This window comes from Prionailurus viverrinus, chromosome A2 (assembly GCF_022837055.1).
Source record: "Prionailurus viverrinus isolate Anna chromosome A2, UM_Priviv_1.0, whole genome shotgun sequence".
Lineage (NCBI taxonomy): Eukaryota > Metazoa > Chordata > Mammalia > Carnivora > Felidae > Prionailurus > Prionailurus viverrinus.
The window spans coordinates 1,673,381-1,694,944 of record NC_062562.1 but is presented as its reverse complement, the minus strand read 5'-3'; the positions used below and the strand labels follow the sequence as shown (position 1 = coordinate 1,694,944).

The 21,564-nt window shown below is 64.1% G+C and overlaps 2 protein-coding genes across 4 annotated transcripts in view; both read left to right on the top strand.

Annotated features, from left to right (window-relative positions):
* Positions 1-4,795, top strand: part of PIP5K1C (phosphatidylinositol-4-phosphate 5-kinase type 1 gamma) — a 50,449-nt gene extending 45,654 nt beyond the window's left edge. For 2 of the 3 annotated variants that reach the window (XM_047848641.1, XM_047848632.1), the window contains 2 exons: positions 1,622-1,705; positions 1,862-4,795. In XM_047848641.1, coding sequence (XP_047704597.1) covers positions 1,622-1,705; positions 1,862-1,864 — 87 coding nt within the window. In that variant the 3' untranslated portion in view covers positions 1,865-4,795. The remainder of the gene's footprint in view (positions 1-1,621; positions 1,706-1,861) is intronic. The other variant, XM_047848647.1, reaches the window with a different exon arrangement.
* A 2,591-nt stretch (positions 4,796-7,386) lies between these two features.
* CACTIN (cactin, spliceosome C complex subunit) lies at positions 7,387-21,047 on the top strand. Its single transcript, XM_047849870.1, has 10 exons — positions 7,387-7,589; positions 10,096-10,579; positions 13,408-13,503; positions 14,006-14,151; positions 15,023-15,185; positions 15,271-15,385; positions 18,342-18,534; positions 19,083-19,205; positions 19,337-19,626; positions 19,847-21,047. Exons 1-10 carry the CDS (start codon positions 7,423-7,425, stop codon positions 20,335-20,337), a joined length of 2,268 nt encoding a protein of 755 aa, XP_047705826.1. The 5' UTR covers positions 7,387-7,422; the 3' UTR covers positions 20,338-21,047.
* The last annotated feature ends 517 nt before the right edge of the window (positions 21,048-21,564 follow it).

The window sequence follows — 21,564 nt, the reverse complement described above, 5'->3', positions numbered from 1 at the left end:
CCGGGGAGGAGAGAGAAGAGCGAGAGGGCTAGATGGGTGGGTCAGGCCCGAGGGCCTGCAGAACCTGGGACCGTGTGTCCTTGGCCCCACCTTAGTGGGGTCACCACGGGGTTCTGCGTCCTGCTGCCCGCCATCGCTTCCGCGGGCAGGCCCTTTGCAGAGTGCAGGCACAGACCCTCTTGTCCCATGTTCTTGCCCTACAGGGGCAGCTACCCTCAGGTCGTCTATCTGTGGCGGCTCCTCCTCCCCGCCCCCACCCCCACCCCCACCCCCACCCCCACCCCCACCCGCCGCGGGGACTCCCGGGCAGGCAGCGGCTTTTGTTGTGCTGTGACCAGCAAGCAGCCGCAGGGCCTGTGCGCCCCTGCTCGAGTCCATCCGCCAGCGGACAGCCCTCAGGGGGCGTGTAGCCCTGGGCCAGGGGCCCCTGGGCCGGGTGCTGGGGCAAGAATGAGCTGGCCGAGGTGCCCCGAGGCGGGCCGTGCCTCGTGTGGGTACCGGGGAGTTCTGGCCTGTGGGGGCAGGTCCCGCGGCAAGAGCTTGGAGGAGGAGCAGGGTGGGGTGGGCAGAGGCGGGGGCCCCAAGGTGGGGCGGGAGGGCCTGGGCTCACCCAGAGAGCGTAGAGGCCGCACGCTGGTGCTTGTCCTTCACGAGGCCCTGAAGAAGCCACCCCTTGTAGAGGCGAGGCTGGTGGTCGGGGTCGGACGCAGGAGGGGCAGGTCTGGGGGCGTTTTGGGTTTTGGGGGCCGTGGACGCCCAGGGGGGCGTGGCCAGGGCAGGTGCGTGCTCAGGCCCACTGCTCCCAGCAGAGGCGGGGCAAGGGGGTAGGTCTACAGGCACTGAAGAATGGGGGGGGGGGCAGGAGAGAAGAGAAAGAAAAAGGAGAAGGGGGCTGGGGGTGGGGAGGATTCTTGTGGTGGGAGCAGACCCAGGACGGACACGTGTGGGTGGGTGCTGAGGGCACACGTGCCCTCCCCGCCAGTCCGACCCAGAATGGCGACCCCCTTCCCCGTCACAGCCGGAAGAGCGCACCCCCTGGCTGGGCCTGTGTTGCTTGCTGTCTGGGTGGCCCGCGCCTGGGTGTCTCCCGGCTATCTGTGCGTTTGGGGCATGAGGAAACAGCCTCCACCCTGTGTCCCCGACTGCCCACATCACCCGGGACCCCCAGCGGAGGGTCCCCAGGGCCCTGCCCCAGCTGGCGGCCCCACTGGCCGCACAGCAGGCAGGACTGAGGCCGGAGCGCCGCCCGCGGGGCTAGGACCGAGGCGAGGGTGCCGGGGGGGAGGGCCGAGCGGGAGGGGAGGGGACAGCAAACAGGCCACGCCCCCACGCCCCTCCCTTCCCCTTCGCTGCTCCGGGCCCTGCCTGCACCCCCCACCCCTGCACCGCGCCGCTCCCTGCCGCCCACCCCGCACTGCCGCCGCTCCGAGGGGGCCGTCCAGGTGGGGCTGGGGCCTGTCGGGGAGAGGACAGCGGGGGCTGAGCCGCCTACTCGTCGTCCGCGTTGGGGTCCGCCTCCTTTATTTCTGTTTCTTCCTTCCTCCCGCCTGCCTCTCTCGCGCCTCCTCGCACCCTGCTCTTCTGCGCGCCCTTCCTGCACGTGCGCCCGCCCGCCCTGCAGCCCGCCGACGAGAGGAGCTGGGTGTACTCCCCGCTGCACTATAGCGCGCAGGTCCACCCAGCCTCCGACGGCGAGAGCGACACAGTAAGTGCGCCCCGGCCCGCCACGCCCGGGGCCTCTCGGGCCCCGGGACAGACGGGGAAACGGAGGCCCGGGGCGGGAGGGGGCCGGTGGCTCGGGCCCTCGCGGCAGGGCGGGGGTGGGGGTGGGGGTCCTCACCCGCGCCCTTGCCTTTCGCAGTAATTTCTATGCAGTCACCGACCCAGAGCCGAGCGCTCGCTGCCGCCCTGGCTGCTTCCCGGAGGCGCCGCCCGCCCGCCCGCCGGACCTCGCTCCACGACGGCCGCGGCCCCCAGCTCCCGTCTACTACCTACGCCTGTGAGACTGTGAACCTCCCTGAGTGTCCGATCATGTATTTATTTTGGGTCCTTACTCTTTGCACAAAGACGGCAGCACACGTGTGCTTTTTTAGAAAAAGATAAAAAAGGAAAAAAAAAAAAAAAAAAAAAAGGACGTGATGGGAAAAGAAGAGAAACCACCCCGCCGCGCCTTGTGGTTCTTTGCTGTGCTTGAATGTGTCTCGCCGAGGGAACGAGGCCAGTTGTCTTCGGGGACCTGGCGCCCTCTGAGGGGGGCCGGTCACCCAGGCTGAAACCCACACTCCGAGGCTCCTCCTCTCCGCTTGGACGGGGCGCCGAGGAGGGAAGGACCACGGAGGCCCCGCCGGGTGCCTGGGACCACAGGCCCCCCTGGCTAGGTGTTGCGGCCAGGCACGGGACATCCGTCCTTGGGGATGGCCGACCGGTGGTCTGGGGGGCGGGGGCTCTCCACCCCGCTGATGCCTGTAATCTCTGCATCTGTTTCCCACCACCTGCCTGCCAGCTGACCTGTGAGTAGGAATGGCCGGCGGCCGCCCCTCTCACCAAAGCTCAGGACGGTGGGCTTCCCTGTGGTCCCCACACGGCCTGCTCGCTGTCCAGAAGAGGGGCCCAAGCGAAGGGAGACGTTGGGCCCCAGGCCGTGGGACTTCCGGAGATCACGTCCTGGCACAGGGGTCCCCCCCATGGTCAGGCTGCCCAGCTGTCCAGTTCCAGGCCCCCCAGGACTGGGATGGGTGTGTGTTTGTTTGTTTGTTTGTTTGTTTGTTTTTTAAGACAGCGATGCGTCTGTGAGTTAAACGATAAGAGAAGAAGTTCTTCGTGAAAAACAAAAATTTTCTAGTTTGTCATCTTCAGCAGGGGCAGCCCCTTCCGGGCTCAGAGACCCCATCGTGTCCAGAGGGGACGGTGGGAGCCGACAGCATCGCAGGGTCTGTCCTGCCCCCACACAAATGCACTCCCACCTCTTGAAAGGTGACACAGTGGGGGTGGCTTCCCCCTGCCCACTCTGCCCCCCACTGGCTGGCTCGCTCGCTCGCTTGGGAGAGCTGGGAGCTGGCTTGGAGCAGAAGCCTCACCTGGAAGAATTTCTCCCAGCCCTGGCCTCCCTGGTGGAGAACCTGCTGATCCAGGAGTTTGATTTTCCGAGTCCCTTGGGAGCTGCATAGTCTGCTGTTCCCTGTGTGGATCCCTCGTCTGCCCTCGTGTCCCCTCACCCGGCTCGCTTTGTGTACCTGGAGGGAGCCTGCTGGCCTGGCTGCTGTCCGCTCCTCCCTGGAGAACCAGGTTGCATGCTGGGGGCTGTCCCCTAGCTGCTGGCACAGGGGCTCCCGGGACGTGCCAGCATGCAGCCCAGGGAAGACAGCCCTCAGACGACCCGTCAGAACAAGCCTGTGGGTGTCCCAGATTAGAAGCAAAACCATGTCCTCTCCCTCTTGCCCAAGGAGCCTTTGTCCAGACCCTGGGAAGCGTCCTCACCTGGATTTCAGACCAGCATCTGTCTGCGGGTGCCCTGGCTGCATGCCACAAGTCGCCGGTCCATCCCTACCCCTTCCCATCAAGGGGATGACGGCGGAGCAGACAGAGGTCCGAAGGTGCATCTCAGACCTTGATGACTAACAAGGACCACTGTGTCACCCGGAAGCCGGTGTCAGAACCCATGCCCGGGCACGGATGTGAGTTCTGCGGGGATGACCAGAGCAGCAGGCACTGTCCCGGAGCAGCGCGCCCCGTGTCCAGGGCGCCCTCAGCCACCTGGAGCTTCAGGAGGGAGCGGGGGAGCCCTGCTGGCCCCCTTGGGCTTTCCTGCATCACGGGACAAAGGCATTGCTGGGATGCTGATACAAGAGAAGTTTGCAAGCCTCCTGGATATCATGACGTTTCTATTCTTGTGCAGGTCACTAAGACCCCCTTGGAGACCTGTTTTGTGCTGGTTGCATCCTTTGTCCCTTTTCAGAGAACTGTCACGTGGATGCTAGCGTGGCCTGCAGACTGTGCCGATGGGAGGGGTTTGCTTACTTTCCGGGCAGGGGGCAGGAAGGCAAGACTTTATTTATAATGTGTAGCAAATTCATGGCCTTTCCCAGCTCCCACCCCCACCCAGAGGAAGGCTCTGGACCCAGCCAGCTGTCACCCACCCCCCCACCCCCAGCACAGGAATCTACATTCCTTCGTGGCGACACCCTGTCTCCCGTCCTGGCTCGTCTCTGATGGCTGCAGTCCCTGAGAGCTGAGAGCCTGAGCGCTGGCTGGCAGTCTGTGCAAAAGAAAGGCATTTCCTGAGACTGTCTAGGTGCAACTTCCTGAGAGCCCTCGCTGGCCTCTGTCCAGCCTCGCCCCCTCCCTCCACCACTTGGCTCAGTGCAATACTCCCCCTCCGGTTGGGGTCCCTTGCCGTGGTACTGTCGCTGCAGCCCCTGGCTCCGCACTGCGGGTCAACGCCCTCCACCGCCTTTTCTCTGGTGGCTCAGTTGCATCGCCTGCCCCGCCCCCATCTCGTTTTTATGGTCGAACTGATTTCAAAACAACGAAACTGCAAACCTCGTGTGTCTTAATTCTCTCAGGGGGTTCCGTGTGCTCAGCCCCTATGGTCTGGTGTGTGACAATCTGGAGCGCGGCCTCATCGGGCACAGAATGCCGTCTCGCTCAAACCCAGAGCCGTGGGCACCTCTGTAACTGCAGCCGCTGCTGGCCCCAAATAACATATGCAGCCCTGGGCCCCCGCTCCCCATCCCCGCCACCCTTCCTTCTTTTTACGTTGGAGAGATCTCTCTAATAAATCGGGTAATAAGCATCAGCCCTCGTTCTCTCTGCCTCTGTGCGTGCCGGTGGTCTGCTTGAGAACGTGAGGACTGACTTTGAACGAGAGCAGAAGGAGACCTTGGTAAGATTTAAAATAACAGGAATGGGGCGCCTGATTGGCTCGGTCAGTTGGGCGTCCCGCTTCGGCTCGGGTCACGATCTCATGGTCCGTGGGTTCGAGCCCCGCGTCCGGCTCTGTGCTGATAGCTTAGAGCCAGGAGCCTCCTTCAGAGTCTGTGTCTCCCTCTGTGCCCCTCCCCTCGTAGCACTCTGTGTCTCAAAAATAAATAAACATTAAAAAAAAATTGTTTTAGGGGCGCCTGGGTGGCGCAGTCGGTTAAGCGTCCGACTTTGGCCAGGTCACGATCTCACGGTCCGTGAGTTCGAGCCCCGCGTCGGGCTCTGGGCTGATGGCTCAGAGCCTGGAGCCTGTTTCCGATTCTGTGTCTCCCTCTCTCTCTGCCCGTCCCCCGTTCATGCTCTGTCTCTCTCTGTCCCAAAAATAAATAAAAAACGTTGAAAAAAAAATTAAAAAAAAAATTGTTTTAAATAACAACAGGACCTAGATGCCTTAATAGCCGTGGCCTGCTTGGGGTTCCAGTTCAACTCGGAAAACTTGTATAATTTTCTGACATCAGTGCAGCCCAGCGTAAAAGAACAAACACTCCCCAGAGTTTGTATTCGTTCTGCCAAACTTGCTCAAGTTGAGTAATGCATGGACCCCTTTTATAGCAAAAGTATTTGTCCAGGATTTCCAATCCAAGAAGCACTGCTTTGAAAGGTCCCATTTGTAAGCAGGACCTTGGAAATCCAGTTTTAAATTTTTTTTTTTTCAACGTTTATTTATTTTTGGGACAGAGAGAGCTAGAGCATGAATGGGGGAGGGGCAGAGAGAGAGGGAGACACAGAATCGGAAACAGGCTCCAGGCTCTGAGCCATCAGCCCAGAGCCTGACGCGGGGCTCGAACTCACGGACCGCAAGATCGTGACCTGGCTGAAGTCGGCCGCTTAACCGACTGCGCCACCCAGGCGCCCCGGAAATCCAGTTTTAAAATCAGGATGCAGAACGGCACAGCTCGTTTATAAACTAGACGTGCAGATGAGACGATCTGGAACGTGCTCACCATCACGTCATGTTCAAAGATTAGTATTCAGATACTGTCAAAGATACATGTGCATTTTGAAATTACAAGGCCAGGGGCGCCTGGGTGGCTCAGTCGGTTAAGCGTCCGACTTCAGCCCAGGTCATGATCTCTTGGTTTGTGAGTTCGATCCCCCGCGTCGGGCTCTGTGCTGACAGCTCAGAGCCTGGAACCTGCTTTGGATTCTGTGTCTCCTTCTCTCTCTGCCCCTCCCCTCCTCATGCTCTGTCTCTCAATAATAAATAAATGTTAAAAAAAAAATTAAGAAAAGAAAGTTACAAGGCCAGACCCCCCCCCCCCAGCCCACATCCCATGAAAAGCAGGTTTGTTATCAAGAGGTGGTCTTCTGAAAGTCCTCCCTACCAGCAGCCCCACTCTGCGCCTTGGCTCCAAGCAGAGCATGCAAAGCTAGCATTTAGGACGATGTCATGAAGTACTCCAAGACAAACATTTGAAGAGCTTCCGACTAGAATATCAGGTACCATCCTCTGGGGTGGGCTGGGGGAGCTTGGAACAGGACTTGAGGGTCTTCAGGACCTGCCTGCTGTGGTCCATCCTCCTCACGAGTCCAGCAGGGACTCCACCAGCGTGCCCCCCAGCCCCCAGCCCATCTGTCCCTGCTCAGAGCCCTCCTGTGACACCCCGGCACCCACAGAACAAAGCTGCCCCAACCTAGTTCAGATCCCAGCTCCCTGTTGCCTCGTTGGGGCTGTGGGGGCACTGTTTATTGAAGTGACTTTCCATCTCTGAGCCCCAGTTTCACTGTCCGTAAAATGGATTGACGGTTAATTCGTGGAGTTATCCAAGTTTTTTTTTTTTTTAACTTAACCCTTGAAACACATACGTATTCATTTTTAGCGATGGAATATGATGGTCGCTCTCAAGGGTCGGCCCAGCCTCAAGGCTCTTCATTCTCCGACCCGGTTTCAATTCGTCGCCTTCCGGAGCAGTCTGGACTCAACCGACGACCTCGCAGCTTCACGCCCGCACCGGCTTGAGACCTTGCTAGCGTGGCTCGCCTCCCCTGGCCCCGCCCCCAGACCACGCCTCCTCTTGTTCCCTCCCTGGGGGCCCCGCCCACGTCGGCTCCACTTTCCCTCGGAGCCCATTGTTCTTGGTCCCGCCTCCCCAGGCTCCGCCCCGCTCGCTGTTCCTGGTTCGCTCCGGCTCCGCCCACGGCTCCTAGCCCCGCCCCCACCAAGGCGCGAGGACCCACGTGGGGCTACCCCTAGCACTGCCTAAAGGGCGAGCCCCCGACCCCGGAGACGAAAGTCCGGCAGAAGTCCGTCACGCGGGCCACGTTTGAGGGCAGTGGGGAAGTTACGGGGAGTCGGAGTCCCCGCGGGATGGGGCGGCGAGATAGGTTTCCATCTCCCGGCTCAGGCGCGGACGGGGCAGCCAGGCGCGCGCCGCAGGGGAAGAAGGCCCCCGGCGCAGGCCCCGGATATTTGTGTCAGCTCCGCCGCCACCGTCTCAGCTGATGGGTCGGGACACACGCTCGCGCTCGCGGTCGGCTGGTCGCAGGGGCCGCAGGCAACGGAGCGGGAGTCGGAGCCGAAGTCGGAGCGGGAGCCATGAGCGGCGAGACCGCCGGCGCCGGGACGACGAAGTACGGCGCAGGCGGAGGCGGCAGAGCCGGGAGCGCAGGTGGGCGTCTCTGCGTGAACAGCGCTGGGGATCCGGCTCCCGCCCTCGGGGAGCCAGAGACCCACGGATTAGTCAGAGAGGGCTCCCCGGAGAAGGGGACGTCCGAGTACGAGTCGCAGTTCACCAGGCAGCGAAAGGAAGGCGAGCGGCGTTCCAGGCAGGGCACCTGGTGGTTGGAGGGAACGGAAGGAGCTCAGCGAGCGAGGCGGGACGGGAAGGGGAGTAGGAGACGAGGTCGGAGCGGTAAGAGGAGACCGGATCGTGCAGTTTTGTGTGCCGTGGTGACGGGGTTGGCCGTTACTCGGAGGCAGGTAGGGAGCCATGGGGGGGGGGGTTTGAGCAGAGCGATGGGGTCTGACTTTGTGGAACTTCCTCCGGTTTTCGCGTGGAAAAGGGACTGAGGAGGCTGGCTGGAATGACAACGGGGAGGGGGAGGAGGAGGAGGATGGTGCAGTTGTCTAGGCAACAGACGGCGGTGGCTGTCAGAGAGGAGGCAGTGGGAGGCTCTGTGGGGAAATGGGTAGGTCTGAGAGGGATTTCATGAGTCGGGGGGCAACATTTGCTCTCGGAAGTGGGTGTCAGACGAAAGAACTGTTGATGACAGGTGGCAGGACTGGGTTGACTCCTAGGACCTGGGTCTCAGCTTCCACGCGGCCAGCAGCCCCTTTCTTTTGGAAATGGGACACCTGTCCAGATTTGGCTGGAGTCTCCTCCGGCATAGAGGGACGAGAACGGTGCCAGGGACCAACTTCCAGACCTGGGTCCCGGGATGTGACCCGTGACGTTCAGGCCAGTCCCTGCCCCACTGTGGCCCAAGTTTCCTCAAGATCTCCATGGGGGCTTTCCCAGCATGCCCAGTCTCCCGTCCCTTGGGCCCATTCACCCCATGGCCAGAGTGGCTGTAATCAGACATGGTTGATTTCCCTCTACATTTGAGAAGGTGGTTTTTCCTTTTTTGAGTCTCCTAAGATCATTGCAACCCAGGAATTCCAAAAAGTTACAAGCCTGTGACTCCAAGACTCCATAGCCTGTGAACCAAGAATAGTTTTTACGTTTTTATTATTATTATTTTTCTTTAATGTTTATTGTTGACAGAGAGAGAGAGAGAGACAGACAGACAGACAAAGGGCGAGCAGGGGAGGGGCAGGAAGAGAGGGAGACACAGAATCGGAAGCAGGCTCCAGGCTCCGAGCTGTCAGCACAGAGCCCGATGTGGGGCTCGAACTCACGCGAGATCACTCGAGATCTCGCGAGATCGTGAACTCCCGGACCGCGAGATCGTGACCTGGCTGGAGTCGGACGCTTAACTGACTGAGCCACCCAGGCGCCCCAGTTTTTACGTATTGAAATGGTGAGGAAGAAGTCAAAAGTAGCATCTCATGACGTGGAAATTGTATGAGGTCTCCTAATATATTCAGGTTTTGGCGTGCACAAGTGAAAGTGTATTGGGACCCAGCCATGTCCCTTTGTTCCTGTCTGTGCGGGGCCGCTTCTGCAGTAGGGACAGCACAGTGGTGTCCCAGACCGTCTGGCTCTTTACAGAGAAGGCTTGCTGACCCTGGTTGGGGTCCCTGGTGTTGGTGTTTTCCCCACTGGTTCACGTACAGCAGGAAGCCTTGTCATGCCTGCATGTTTTTCGTTTGCTGTTTTCTGGTGTTTGAGTTACAAGAACCAGCCATCCTGGGTCTGTAATTCGAGTCGATGTGGTTTATGAAAATTTGACCGAATGCGTGGTCTGCGTGTAGGGACTCCCGAGAAATTGGTTTCCAGGGCGTAGGCTTTTTCACCGAGCTTCATAGGTGGAGCATTTAACAAAATAAACAGATTCGGTTGTTGCTGTGCACGTTCAAAGGGCCCTGAGCATTAAAGAATCTATCTCTAGGGCTCGCACATTCCATCCCCTGCCCGGTGTTCTTCCCTGGCTCTTCAGTCCCGAGACGCTTACTCCAGTTCCCTCTTGCCCAGCTTGCGGGACCAGTGTAAACCCCACCTTCTCCTGTAAGCTCTCTCTTGTCGCCTTGGACAGATCAGGTCCTCTGGTTCCTCCACTTAGAGCTTCCGTGCCGTCTGGCCCCAGCCTGCCTCGCTGCCCTCACTTCCTTCCTCACTCCCCCCCGTTCACGCTCTTCTCCAGCCACATGGGCCTCCACACTGCTTCTTGAACACGCCGAGTACATTCCTGCCCCGGGGCCTTTGCTCTTGCTGTGACTGCTGCCCAGATCACTTTCTCCCTGTGGCCCCCTCCCCCACATCGTCCAGTTGCCTCCTCAGATCTCCATCCACTAACGCTCAGTCACTCTTCTTTGTGACTCGTAGCACTGCCTAGGGTCACGCTGCGTGTTTATCTGTTGACGTGAGCCTCCCAAAGGCGGGGACCGCGGGTGGCACTGCCGGTCACCGCTGTGTCCCCAGAACCTGGAACGGCGCCTGGCAGAGCAGGTGCTCAGTGAACATCTGCCGAACAGAAGACTGGCAGCGAGCGCACCTTTGCGGGTTCCCTCCCCAGGTCGGGTTCGGACGAACACCGGTGGCGGCGGCGGCGAAGGCGGCAGAGCCAGAGTCCGCTGCCCCCACGCTGGCGCTCACGGGGCCGGTCCTCCCAGTCTGACTCCGATGACGAGCGCCAGGAGCAGCAGCGGGGCCGGTGGGCCCGCCGGCGGCGGACGCGCTCTTGGTCCCCGGGCTCCTCGGCGTCCGGCTCGGCCTCCCCGGACCGCTCCCAGAGCCCTCGGGAGGCGGCGGCGGCCCTGAGCCACCAGCACAGCCTGCAGGAGCGGCTGCGGCTGCGGGAGGAGCGGAAGCAGCAGGAGGAGTTGATGAAGGCCTTCGAGACCCCCGAGGAGAAGCGGGCCCGGCGGCTGGCCAAGAAGGAGGCCAAGGAGAGGAAGAAGCGGGAGAAGATGGGCTGGGGGGAGGAGTACATGGGCTACACCAACACCGACAACCCTTTCGGCGACAACAACCTCCTGGGCACCTTCATCTGGAACAAGGTGAGTCCGGGGCGGCGGCCCGGGTGGGTCGCTGCCCTCAGGGGTGTCTTCCGTCCGCACGCGCACTCTCGAGCCCCGGCCTCTGGGGCCTTTGCGTCGCTCGCCCAAGGCGGGATTCCGGTTACAGATGCTCCGTGGTCCCCGTCGCCAACACCTCGTTCTCGAAGAAAAGTTACACACGGTCCCTTACCCGCCAGTCCCGCCTCGCGCTTGTGACTGAGAGCACGGGCGTTCCCTCCCTCCCAGCCCTGGAGACTGCGCCTCTGCGCCCTGTGCCTCTGTGGCCCGCTTTCTGCCTTCTTCCGAGGACACCAGTCATCAGCTTGGAGACTGTTTAGGTCCCATGTGACCTCGTCTTAACTAATTACACCCGCAGAGACCCTGTTTTAAAGATCTCCACGGGTTCCCGGGCTGGTGAGTGGACGGATCTTTTTGGACACAGCTTCACGCTAACCCAGCACCCATTCGTCGTGGGGGGTGAGAGGGGGCAGGGAGGGCCTGGGGGGGCGAGAGCAGGCGGCCACGGTCAGATGCCAGGGGTCCGCCACTCACCGCGTGCGCTCCAGGCACCGTCTCTTGCCTTTGTCTTGAACACACAGCCCACCTCGGGGCGCCTGTGCTCGCCATTCCCCGACCCGGGACCCTCCCCACCTCTTTCTCTGGCTGGTTCTTTCTCCTTCCTGAGGATCTCAGCTCACCCGTTCCCGCCTCTGAGGGCCTGCCCGGCCCCCTCGGCCCCACGGGTGCTCTTCCTCTCGCCGCGGCCTCGCCCTCCTAGCGCTTTACTAGCAAACGTGTGCCGTGCGCCCGCTGGTGCTGGAGGCCGTGTGGGCCCTGGCAGGCGTCAGCGAGCAGGAGAGAGATCCCCGCGGAGCCAGCCGTCTCGTGGGGGAGAGCCTGTCGAGAAGCAGATTAGCAGAGCGCGCAGAGGAGAGAAGGCAGGCAGGTGTCGGGATGCCCTGGCTGTAGTTTGAAATCAGCCAGTCCGGGGCGCGTGGGGGGCTCAGGCGGTTGAGCGTCTAACTTCGGCCCAGGTCACGATCTCACGCTTGTGAGTTCGTGAGTTCAAGCCCCACGTCGGACTCTCTGCTGTCCTGTGTCTTCCTCTCCCTCTGCCTCTCCCAACTCGTGAGCGTGCATTCCCTTCCTCTCTCTTCCTCTCTCTCTCTCTCCCCCTCAAACGTAAAATAAACATTAAAAGTAGGATAAGTCAAGCCATGAGGCACCTGCGTAGCTCAGCTGGTTGACCGCCCGACTCCTGATTTCGACCCAGGTCATGATTTCACAGTCATGAGATCGAGCCCCAAGTAGGCCTCTGCCCTGAGCGTGGAGCTCGCTTGAGATTCTCTCTCTCCCTCCCTCCCTCCCCCTCCCCAACCCCTCTCCCCCATTTGCGCTCGCTCATCCAAAAATAAAATTAGCGGGCCCAGAGAGGTCTCGTTGCAAAGCTGACATCTAAACACGGGATCTGATCCATAACGTGTGATTCCTGCCAGGCCGTGAGCTCCACAGGGCAAGCTCTGTCCCCAGAGCCTGGCTCACGGTCGGCACTCAGTGAGCGTCAAATGAGCGAGCTTGGTGTGATTTGCACGCGCGTGTGCTCAGACATTTTCCCTAGTGTTTCTTGGAGCCGCAGCGGCCCTGGGGAGTTGGCCCCACGGGAGGCCATCGGCCCCTCCTGTGACAAGCACGTGGGGGGTCGGCCCCCGCTCAGCCTCTGAGGCCTCTCCGGACAGGCCCACAGTTTGGGCGGCACCACACGCTTGTCCCCCCGTCCCGGGGCCACGGGCTGGCGGAGTGGGCAGGCGCGGTGCCGAGCATCAGCACGCGCTCTGTGCCCGGCCTTGCTCACAGCGCTCTCCGTGAGCCGACTGTCCCTGCTGTGGCCGCCCGAGGTCTCCCGTGGTGAGTGACGGAGCATGATTGGAACCGGGCCGTCCAGCTTCGCGTCCTTGCCCTGGGCTGCCGTTCTGCGTGGCCGTAGGGGCGAGAAGTCCGGTCACTGTTAACGCCTGAGGCGGCAGCCCAGGCTGAGGCTGGGGAGGCCAGGGGGTGGCACGGGCATCAAGGGGTGGCCCCAAACCAGACAGCGCAGGTGTGTGTGTGGGCGGGGGGGGGGGGGGGGCGGGGGCGTCCTCGAACAGCCCTCGGAGCCGGGTCGGTGGGGGAGCGCTCATCCGGAAGTGCGGGCTTGGCACCCGGCTAGGGCAGCAGCTGTGATGTCGGAGTCCTCGAGGGGTCTGCAGACCCTGCGCCCCGAGCGCCCTCCAGGAGGTGAGGACACGGGGAACGAATGTTTGTTGTGGGGCGCGGTGTCCCAGGGGTCTGTGAGCACGGGGACCGCAGTGCCCCTCCTAGCGACGCGGGCTTTCCGGCGCTGTCCACCCCTGCCCGCTCGCATCGGGCGTCGGACCTGCCGAGGGCGTGAGCGCCCCGAGCTGGCCCAGCTGGGCTTCTGCGTGTGGCAGCCTGGCAGGTCCCGGGTGGGGTGCTCCCGTGAGTGACGCTCGGGAGCCCCCGGGGCGGGCGGCCACCTCCCCGCTGCACGTTACTGCAGGTGCTGCCCGTGCCGGAGGCCGCTCTAAGCGGTCCTGTCGCGCTGGTTCTGGGAACGCCAAGGGGGCTGCGTCTTCGGAGGAAGTCAGGGCGCTGTGGCCGCAGGCGCGTCGCTCCTCGGGGCCGGACCCCCTCACCTGCAAAGCCACCGCTCGGCCTGCCGGATCCGTGTCTGGATCCTGGACAGGGCGGCACAGGGGGCCCCGGGGCGGTGCCCGGGAAGGTGGGACGGAGGCGTCTCTGCTCAGCGGGCATGTGCTTGGCCCTTCCAGGCCCTGGAAAAGAAGGGCATCGGCCACCTGGAGGAGAAGGAGCTGAAGGAGCGGAACAAGAGGATCCAGGAGGACAACCGCCTGGAGCTGCAGAAGGTGGGGCTGCCCCTGGCCGGCCCGCACGGGCCGGGCCTTCCCTCGCGAGGGCCTGAGGCCGGCCCGCCCTGGCCTAAGTGAAGGACCCACCTGGTGGGTGGACACAGAAACCCCCGGGCAGGCTGGCTTCAGACACGGTTGGATCCAGGGGTGCGGGCTGCGTCTCCGACAAGCCGTCTCCCTCCACCTCTCCGAGGGCCCCGAGAGTTCTGGGCCTTGCGCTCAGACGCCTCCTTTGGGGCGGGGGGGGGGGGGGGGGCAGAGTGGTCTCGGCTGCTCCTGGCTGCCGCGTCTCCAGCAGAAAGAAGCTCCTCGGCCCTAGGGTCCGTCTGAGGCCTCGGGCTTCCCTGGCCGGTCCGCGTCCAGGGCCGGGACCAGGCCCGGGCCATAGTCCCACTCCGGACCCCAGGGTCCCCCGTGGCCCCAGAGGGTGCGGGGCAGGCCCCACAAGACCCCCAGCCAGGCCCGCCTGCAGCACCCCGCCCTCCCCGTGCGCCTGCAGGTGAAGCAGCTGCGGCTGGAGCGGGAGCGGGAGAAGGCCATGCGGGAGCAGGAGCTGGAGATGCTGCAGCGGGAGAAGGAGGCCGAGCACTTCAAGACGTGGGAGGAGCAGGAGGACCACTTCCACCTGCAGCAGGCCAAGCTGCGGTGCGCCCCGCCCCCGCCCCCACCCGGAGCCCCGTCTGCCCCGGGGCCTTTGCACGGGCCCTTTGCTCCGCTTGCAATCTCCCGCCCTCCGGATTTCCACCCGCTGCCTCCCCGGGGAGTCCCTGCGTGCCCCTTGCTGCGTGCACCACTTCCTGTTTGCTCCTCCCTCCAGCCTGTCACTGATGCCCCCCCCCCCATCTCCCCCTGTCTCCCGCGTTGAGTCGTGTGCCAAGGAGACCTCCGAATGATCCTTGCTCCGTGTCACGGTGCCACACGAGCTGAGCGAGGTGCCGGGCCCCTCGCGGTACCGACCGTGGCTCTCCCTCTGCACGCTGCAGCCCGCGGGGCCACGTGCTCATCAGCCCCGTTTACAGACGGGGAACACGAGGTTCCTGGGGGCAGAGGAACGCCTGAGGCCACACAGCAGGCGTCTGAGCCTCGGTGGCGCGTGTGCACCAGGAGCCTGCTCCCAGCCCCTCTGTCCTGCTGCCCACCGGCTGCACCAGCCCCTGGGGCTCGGACCTACCTGGTTCCGGGGCTCCCCTGGGGTAGAACAAGTGTCCGTTTCTGACCCGCGTCCCCCTGGGTGTGGCACTGATGCTTCAGACCCTCCCCCGCCCCTGGTGGAGCAGATCGTCCACTGGAAGGAGGTGGTTCTCTCTGCCCCTCTGGCCCCGGCCTGTGTCTTCCGACCGCCCAACGCCCCCTCTTCCAGGAAGACCTCCTTGTCCCCCACCCCCTGCAGGCCAGGCTCTTCCCTGGCGCCCACACGAGCCACCCCCCCACTCCACCCCACCCCCGAAGCAGGGTCTTCAGGAGGTAGGGAGGGGGGTCTCCTGGGCTCTGACGCCACCTCCCTGCTCCCTGGCAGCTCCAAGATCCGCATCCGGGACGGGAGGGCCAAGCCCATCGACCTGCTGGCCAAGTACATCAGCGCCGAGGACGACGACCTGGCCGTGGAGATGCACGAGCCCTACACCTTCCTCAACGGCCTCACCGTCGCTGACATGGAGGACCTGCTGGAGGACATCCAGGTGCCGCCCGGCCCCGGCCCCCCCCCCCGCCACCCCCCCCCCCCCCCCGCGCGCCTCACCGCCCCTCCGTACCTTCCGCCTCCAGGTGTACATGGAGCTGGAGCAGGGCAAGAACGCGGACTTCTGGCGGGACATGACCACCATCACGGAGGACGAGATCGCCAAGCTCCGCAAGCTGGAGGCCTCGGGCAAGGGCCCAGGTAGCCCCGCGCAGCGCGACCGGAGAGCGCCCGCCGTGCTCTTGGGGGACCCGTATCTGGGCGCCGGCGCGCTGGGAGCTGTCTCAACCCGGGGCTCTCCGCCTGCCTCGGTTTCCCCATCGGGGATCTTCAAGGCCTCTCCGGGAGCCACCAGGGGGCAGCGGCGGGCTGCGGCAGGAGCTTGGCCCCCGCGGCTCCCCCTCAGGTGGGGGGCTCAGCCCAGGGCGGGGGCTCCCTTCCTTCAAAGATCGCTTAGCGTCCACGCTGGGCTTCCCGGGAGTGGCGCCAGCAGGGGCCTGTTCTGTTCGGTTTCAGGTTTTTGCCAGAAGCTTGGTGTGTTTGAGGGAGGGCGGCACCCCGCTTGTCCACTTGTGCGGGAAGCCCCTAGAGCCCCGGTCTCTTGAATCTGGTGTTCTTTCCTAATTCGCTTTCCTTTCCCTCCAGGGGGTTCCGCGCAGTGTTCAGGGAGGTGACCCTCGGGGGGTGGGGGAGGGTCGTCCTGGGCCCTGGGCGTACTGAGCAGCGGCCCTGACCCCCCCCATTGTCAGGAGCCCCCCCAGTCGTGACAGCCACAGATGTCCCCAGACATCACCTGGTGTCCCCTGGGGGCAGGATCACCCTGGGTGAGACCCCTGTTCTAGAAGCTGATGACCTGCCGTGCTCCTCCCTCTTCCTCCCCCAGGGGCCTCGAGTGCCTGCCCCCCACCCCTCCCCCAGGCCCATGTAAATGCCCTTGTGGCTCAGCCCAGGTTGGGGGGACGGCTTCCTCTTAGGAAAAGGAGGAATGTCCTTCGTCATGTTTGTTAAGTGCTGTTTTGTTTCCCTGCGCCCTCTCAGCCAGCACATCCTGCAGTAACTTCTGGAGAAAGAAGGAAATCCTTTGCTCTGGGAAACGTGTGGAGCGATTTCCCTTGGGGGCAGTGAGGCCCTGGGTGTAGACCTCTGGGCGGAAGGGCCCTGACTGCCACAGGTGTGGCTCTGGGCACAGATCCAGGCCCGGGCCTCCCGCGGAACTGGCGAGGCAGCCAGACCCCTCAGAGGGTCCCCTCGGCGACCCCGGGCCTCCCTCCCCCTCCTCCCTGTGCGCGTCGTCTGTCACCCCGCACTGCCTCCTCACTCTCTCGTGTTGGAGCCCCTCTTTACTACCCCACGTCCCCCTTTCTTGTGCTTTGTCCCCTCGTCGTGTGGGATACATTCTCCAGTAAATTGTGGGGGAAGGCGGGAAATTCTCGGCCATCGTGTAGTTCGGGAAATGGGTCACGTCTGTGCTCTGCCAGGTGATGGGGGCGGGGCGCTCCCCAGACACAGAAGACCCTGACCCACCGGCTGTGGAGGAGTGAGGGCCACCCTGCCGGGGGTCCCCTGCGCCGAGTCCCCCGTCGTCTCTTGCCAGCTGCCGATTCGCCCCCTTCTGTGGCCGCTTCCCTTCTCTCAGTGACAGCGGAGGCCCTTCCATCCACTGTCCCTCCTCCCCCGTCCTGGCTGGGGTCCCAGCTGGCTCCGGGTGTCCTCAGAGATGCGCTTGTGTTTCTGTTTCTCTTTTCGGCCTGATCTCCAAGATCGTTCCCGGAGACGCGCAGAGTGCTGTGTGTTGTGCTTGTAAATTAAGTTGGGCTTTTTCTTTCGTCTTTAATGGGAAAGTCTACCTGTACGTGGGCGCGCAGCAGTGTGGGTGTTGCGGCGGGGGGCCCCGTTACCATTCCCTGTGGGTTCTCCCCAAGCTGCTGTCCCAGAGCCCTCCGTCCCCCGCCTGGACCCAGCCAGGCCCCGCGGGATGCTCGGGCGGCATCTGAACCCGCGACTCGATCTCTACACGGCGGTGTGGCAGAGCGGGGCTTGTGGGGGTGTGCGCGGGGTGCGGCCCTGCCGGCGGGAGGCAGTTTCGGTGCCCTGACGTGTCTGTGTGGTCTGAGACAGGGCTGCCTGGGGCCATCCAGGTGTCGGCAGAGGGGACGAGTGTCTAGATGCTGACTCGGGGGTCCCACGGTGGTTGCCTAGAGGGACTTGGGTCCTTTTTGAGCCCGTCTGCTCCGCTGGAGCCAGTGTGTGGTGGCCGTGGTGTCAGAAGCCGGTTCTTAGCCGGAGCACGTGTCACTTGCACCCCGCACGTGCCAGAAGCTGCACGCCGAGTTCTCGCAGTGCTAGGAGGCAGCAGTCAGAAGCCCAGCAAGGCCCCTGCCCTGGGGAAGCCACTAATCAGGCATCCAGGCCGAGGGGAGCAACCTGGTAGTCCAGGGAAGGCTTCCCGGTCCACAGGGTTCTCGACTGGTGGGGTCTGGGAGGCGGGCTGGATGAGGAAGAGCATGTTACTGCTGGAAAGCAATGTATGTGCAAAGGCCCCGGGGCAGGGCTCAGTGTGTTTGAGGAGCAACAAGGAGGCTGCAGGTAGGGTCAGGTGGCACCCAGCCCCGCCCTCAGGGGCTTCTCAGTCTGCAGCCGGGGTATGTCCCTGGGTCCCCAGCTAAATCTGGATGGGACCGAGAAGGGGCGGGCTTGCCTTCCGGGGTGGTGTCAGGATTTCCCGCAGTGCCTGGGAAAGGAGCTGCTCTCCTTACTAGGGAAAACTGAGGCCCAGAGAGGGTGAACTATTTACCCAAGATGACACAGCTGAGACTAACAGGGCAAAATCCGAACTCCTGACAGTCTGGCTGGCGGGCAATCCATCCCTCCTCGCTCTTCCAATGCGGGTGGGGGCGCAGTGGTGGCTGGGAGTTGGCAGACCCGGATGCCAGGCTGAGAAACGTCCGCCCAGCAACCCCAGCCCCACTCAGAACCTTCCCGACTAGGGTCGGCGGCCCGGTGCCAGCTCCGTGTTAGCAGGGTCCAGCCAGGGTCAGGGGAGGAGCCGTGTGGGCCAAGGGAAGGGTCGTGGGCCAAGGGAAGGGGCGGGAGCCCTGCCGCCGCCCCTTCCCCCCGCTGAGCGCCCTCCCCCCCCCCCCCCCCCCCCCCCCCGCAGGTGAGCGGCGAGAAGGGGTCAACGCCTCGGTCAGCTCTGACGTGCAGTCGGTCTTCAAGGGGAAGACGTACGGCCAGCTGCACGTCATCTTCCAGGGCATCGAGGGCAAGATCCGGGCCGGGGGCCCCAACCTGGACATGGGCTACTGGGAGAGCCTGCTGCAGCAGCTTCGAGCCCACATGGCGCGCGCCAGGTCAGCGTCACATCACGCCGGCGTCAGTCGGGGCCCCCTGGGAGCCGCCCCGCCCCTCCGGCCCTCTGGACACGCACGCTGGGGGTGGGGCCTGCGCAGGAGGGTGGGGGGGTCCGCTGGCATCACGCGGGCCCCAGGCTCCCTGTTCCCTGTACACCCTCCGTGTACAGATTCTCAGCGTGTTTGGCTGCACTGTGTAAACACGGCCGTGTGTGCTGCTAACGGCGGCGGCGTCTCTAAGTTTATTCTCCTCGCCGCCCCTGCCCCCGCGTCCCGTGTGCCGTTCAGCCCGGCTCGGTGGCTCGTGAGGCGCACGAGTCCCCCGAATCCCCGGTTCAGGGACTCGGTCCTCCCAGCAGGGTCTGTGGCCTTGAGTCCCAAACCCGGACCCAGACGCCCCTCCCCACCCCCACCCTCCCCAGCCCTGGCCCCCCCCAGGCTCCAGGTCCTCTCTCTGAGTGAAAGGGGGTCATGAGATCGGCGGGGGGCGGGGGGGGGGGGGGGGACGGGGCTCCGGGCGTGAGGGTGACCGCCGGCCGGCGTTGCAGGCTCCGCGAGCGGCACCAGGACGTGCTGCGGCAGAAGCTGTACAAGCTAAAGCAGGAGCAGGGTGTGGAGAGCGAGCCTCTGTTCCCCATCCTCAAGCAGGAGCCCCCGTCGCCCGGCCACAGGTAGGTCGCCCGAGGTCCCCCCTCCACCCCGCAGCCGCCGGGGACCTCCTCAGGCCCCGCCCCCCGCGACCTCCCCGCCGCCCGCCGCCATCCCTCCCGTCTCCACTCGTCTCGTCTGTTCTCCTCCGCAGCCTGGAGCCTGAGGACCCTGCCCCGACCCCACCCGGGCCCTCCTCCTCCGAGGGTGGGGGCTCTGGGGAGCCGGAGGCGGAAGGGGCGGCCCCCGCGGAGGGCGAGGCGGACGGGGAGGCTGTGCTCATGGAGGAGGACCTGATCCAACAGAGCCTGGACGACTACGACGCGGGCAAGTACAGCCCCCGGCTGCTCACGGCCCACGAGCTGCCGCTGGACGCGCACGTGCTGGAACCCGACGAGGACCAGCAGCGCCTGCAGCTGTCCCGGCAGCAGCTGCAGGTCACAGGTGAGGGCCGTGCGGGAGACGTGTCCCCGCGCCCCTGGGGGGGCCCTGGGCCTGCACACAGAGGTTCCCCCCCCCCCCCCCCCCCTGCGCCCGCCTCCGGTCTCAGGGTGGGGGGTGGGGGGTGGGGACACACGCCGTCGGTGCCCCCGCCCAGGGGGACCCGCCGTCGGGGACCAGGTCGCGGCCCCGGCGGGGCGGCTGACGCGCGCCCCGCCCGCAGGGGACGCGAGCGAGAGCGCGGAGGACATCTTCTTCCGGCGGGCCAAGGAGGGCATGGGCCAGGACGAGGCGCAGTTCAGCGTGGAGATGCCGCTGACCGGCAAGGCCTACCTGTGGGCCGACAAGTACCGGCCGCGCAAGCCCCGCTTCTTCAACCGCGTGCACACGGGCTTCGAGTGGAACAAGTACAACCAGACGCACTACGACTTCGACAACCCGCCGCCCAAGATCGTGCAGGGCTACAAGTTCAACATCTTCTACCCCGACCTCATCGACAAGCGCTCCACGCCCGAGTACTTCCTGGAGGCGTGCGCCGACAACAAGGACTTCGCCACGCTGCGCTTCCACGCGGGGCCGCCCTACGAGGACATCGCCTTCAAGATCGTCAACCGCGAGTGGGAGTACTCCCACCGCCACGGCTTCCGCTGCCAGTTCGCCAACGGCATCTTCCAGCTCTGGTTCCACTTCAAGCGCTACCGCTACCGGCGGTGACGGCCGGGGCCGCTCCGGGACTGGCCGCTGCCTCTCCCCGGGCCCTCCCCGGGGGAGCGCGCCTGGGGGAGCGGAAGGCAGGCCGGCCGGGCCGGGCCGGGGGAACTGAGGCCCGAGCCCTGCCCCCACGGGACCCGCCCTGGGCTGGGTGGTGCCAGGCCTGCGGGGGTGGGGGGGGGGGGGGGGCGGGCGGCGCGAGTCCAGGGCGGCTGCGGGACCCCGCCCCCCTCCACCCCCGCACTCTGGTCCCCCATCCGGCCCCGCGCCCCGGTGCTGGTGCGGGTCAGGCCTCCCCGGCCTCTGTGCGTGCAGCTGCCGGTGCCCCCCATCTGGCCCGGGTGCCCCCCCACCCCCCGCCCACGCTGGGACAGCCGTGCTCCTGGAGATCCTCTCCCGGCCACCACGGAGCTGCGACCGCGTTTCTGCGGGCCTGACAGGTGCGGCCGCCGCCGGGTCACACGCTGCCAGCGGTGGGGGAGGGGGCGCCCCAGGACCGTTTCTTTCAACGTTTTGTTACAGAGACGTCTCCGTGGGAAGGGGGGGCCAGCCCCACCTGGGCTCCTCAGCCGGCCCACCCGGCCGCCCCGGAAAGATTTTAGGTTGTTTCTCTAAAACGACTTTTTTTAGGTGTGGGGAAATACCTTATTTTCACTTAATTGGCCTATTCACGGAGTTGCATGTTTTTTTAATAAACACTTTATTTTAGAGTACTTCTAGATTTTCAGAAGCTCTCCAGACCAGCGGCCCGGCCCCCCCCTCCCCCCCCCCCCCCGCCCCTCAGCCAGCAGTCCGGCCGGTAACGTCCTGGGGAGCCACGGCGGGCGCGTCGCAACCGAGGCACTCAGCACAGCCAGGGAGACCTTTTCTTGGTTAATTTTTTAGTTTTTAACTGTTGGCTTTATTGCTTTGGGGAGAGTGCGAGTGGGGGAGGAGCAGAGAGAGGGAGACAATCCCAAGCAGGCTCTGAGCTGTCAGCACAGAGCCCGATGCTGTGCCCAAAGTCCCAGGCGCCCTGAGAAAGACCTTTTAAAAACAACCATGACACTTCAAAATAGTCAGCAGCAGTAGCTCCTCAGGAAGCTTCTGGAAGTCCACAGGCCTTCTCGCCCCTGCCCCTCCCACAAGGAGCGGATGCTGGAAGGGGAGTAGCTGCCTTCCCAGGTCCCAGGGGATGACGGCGACATCTGTGGTGTGGTCACCATGGTGGGGGTGGGGGTGGAGGGATGC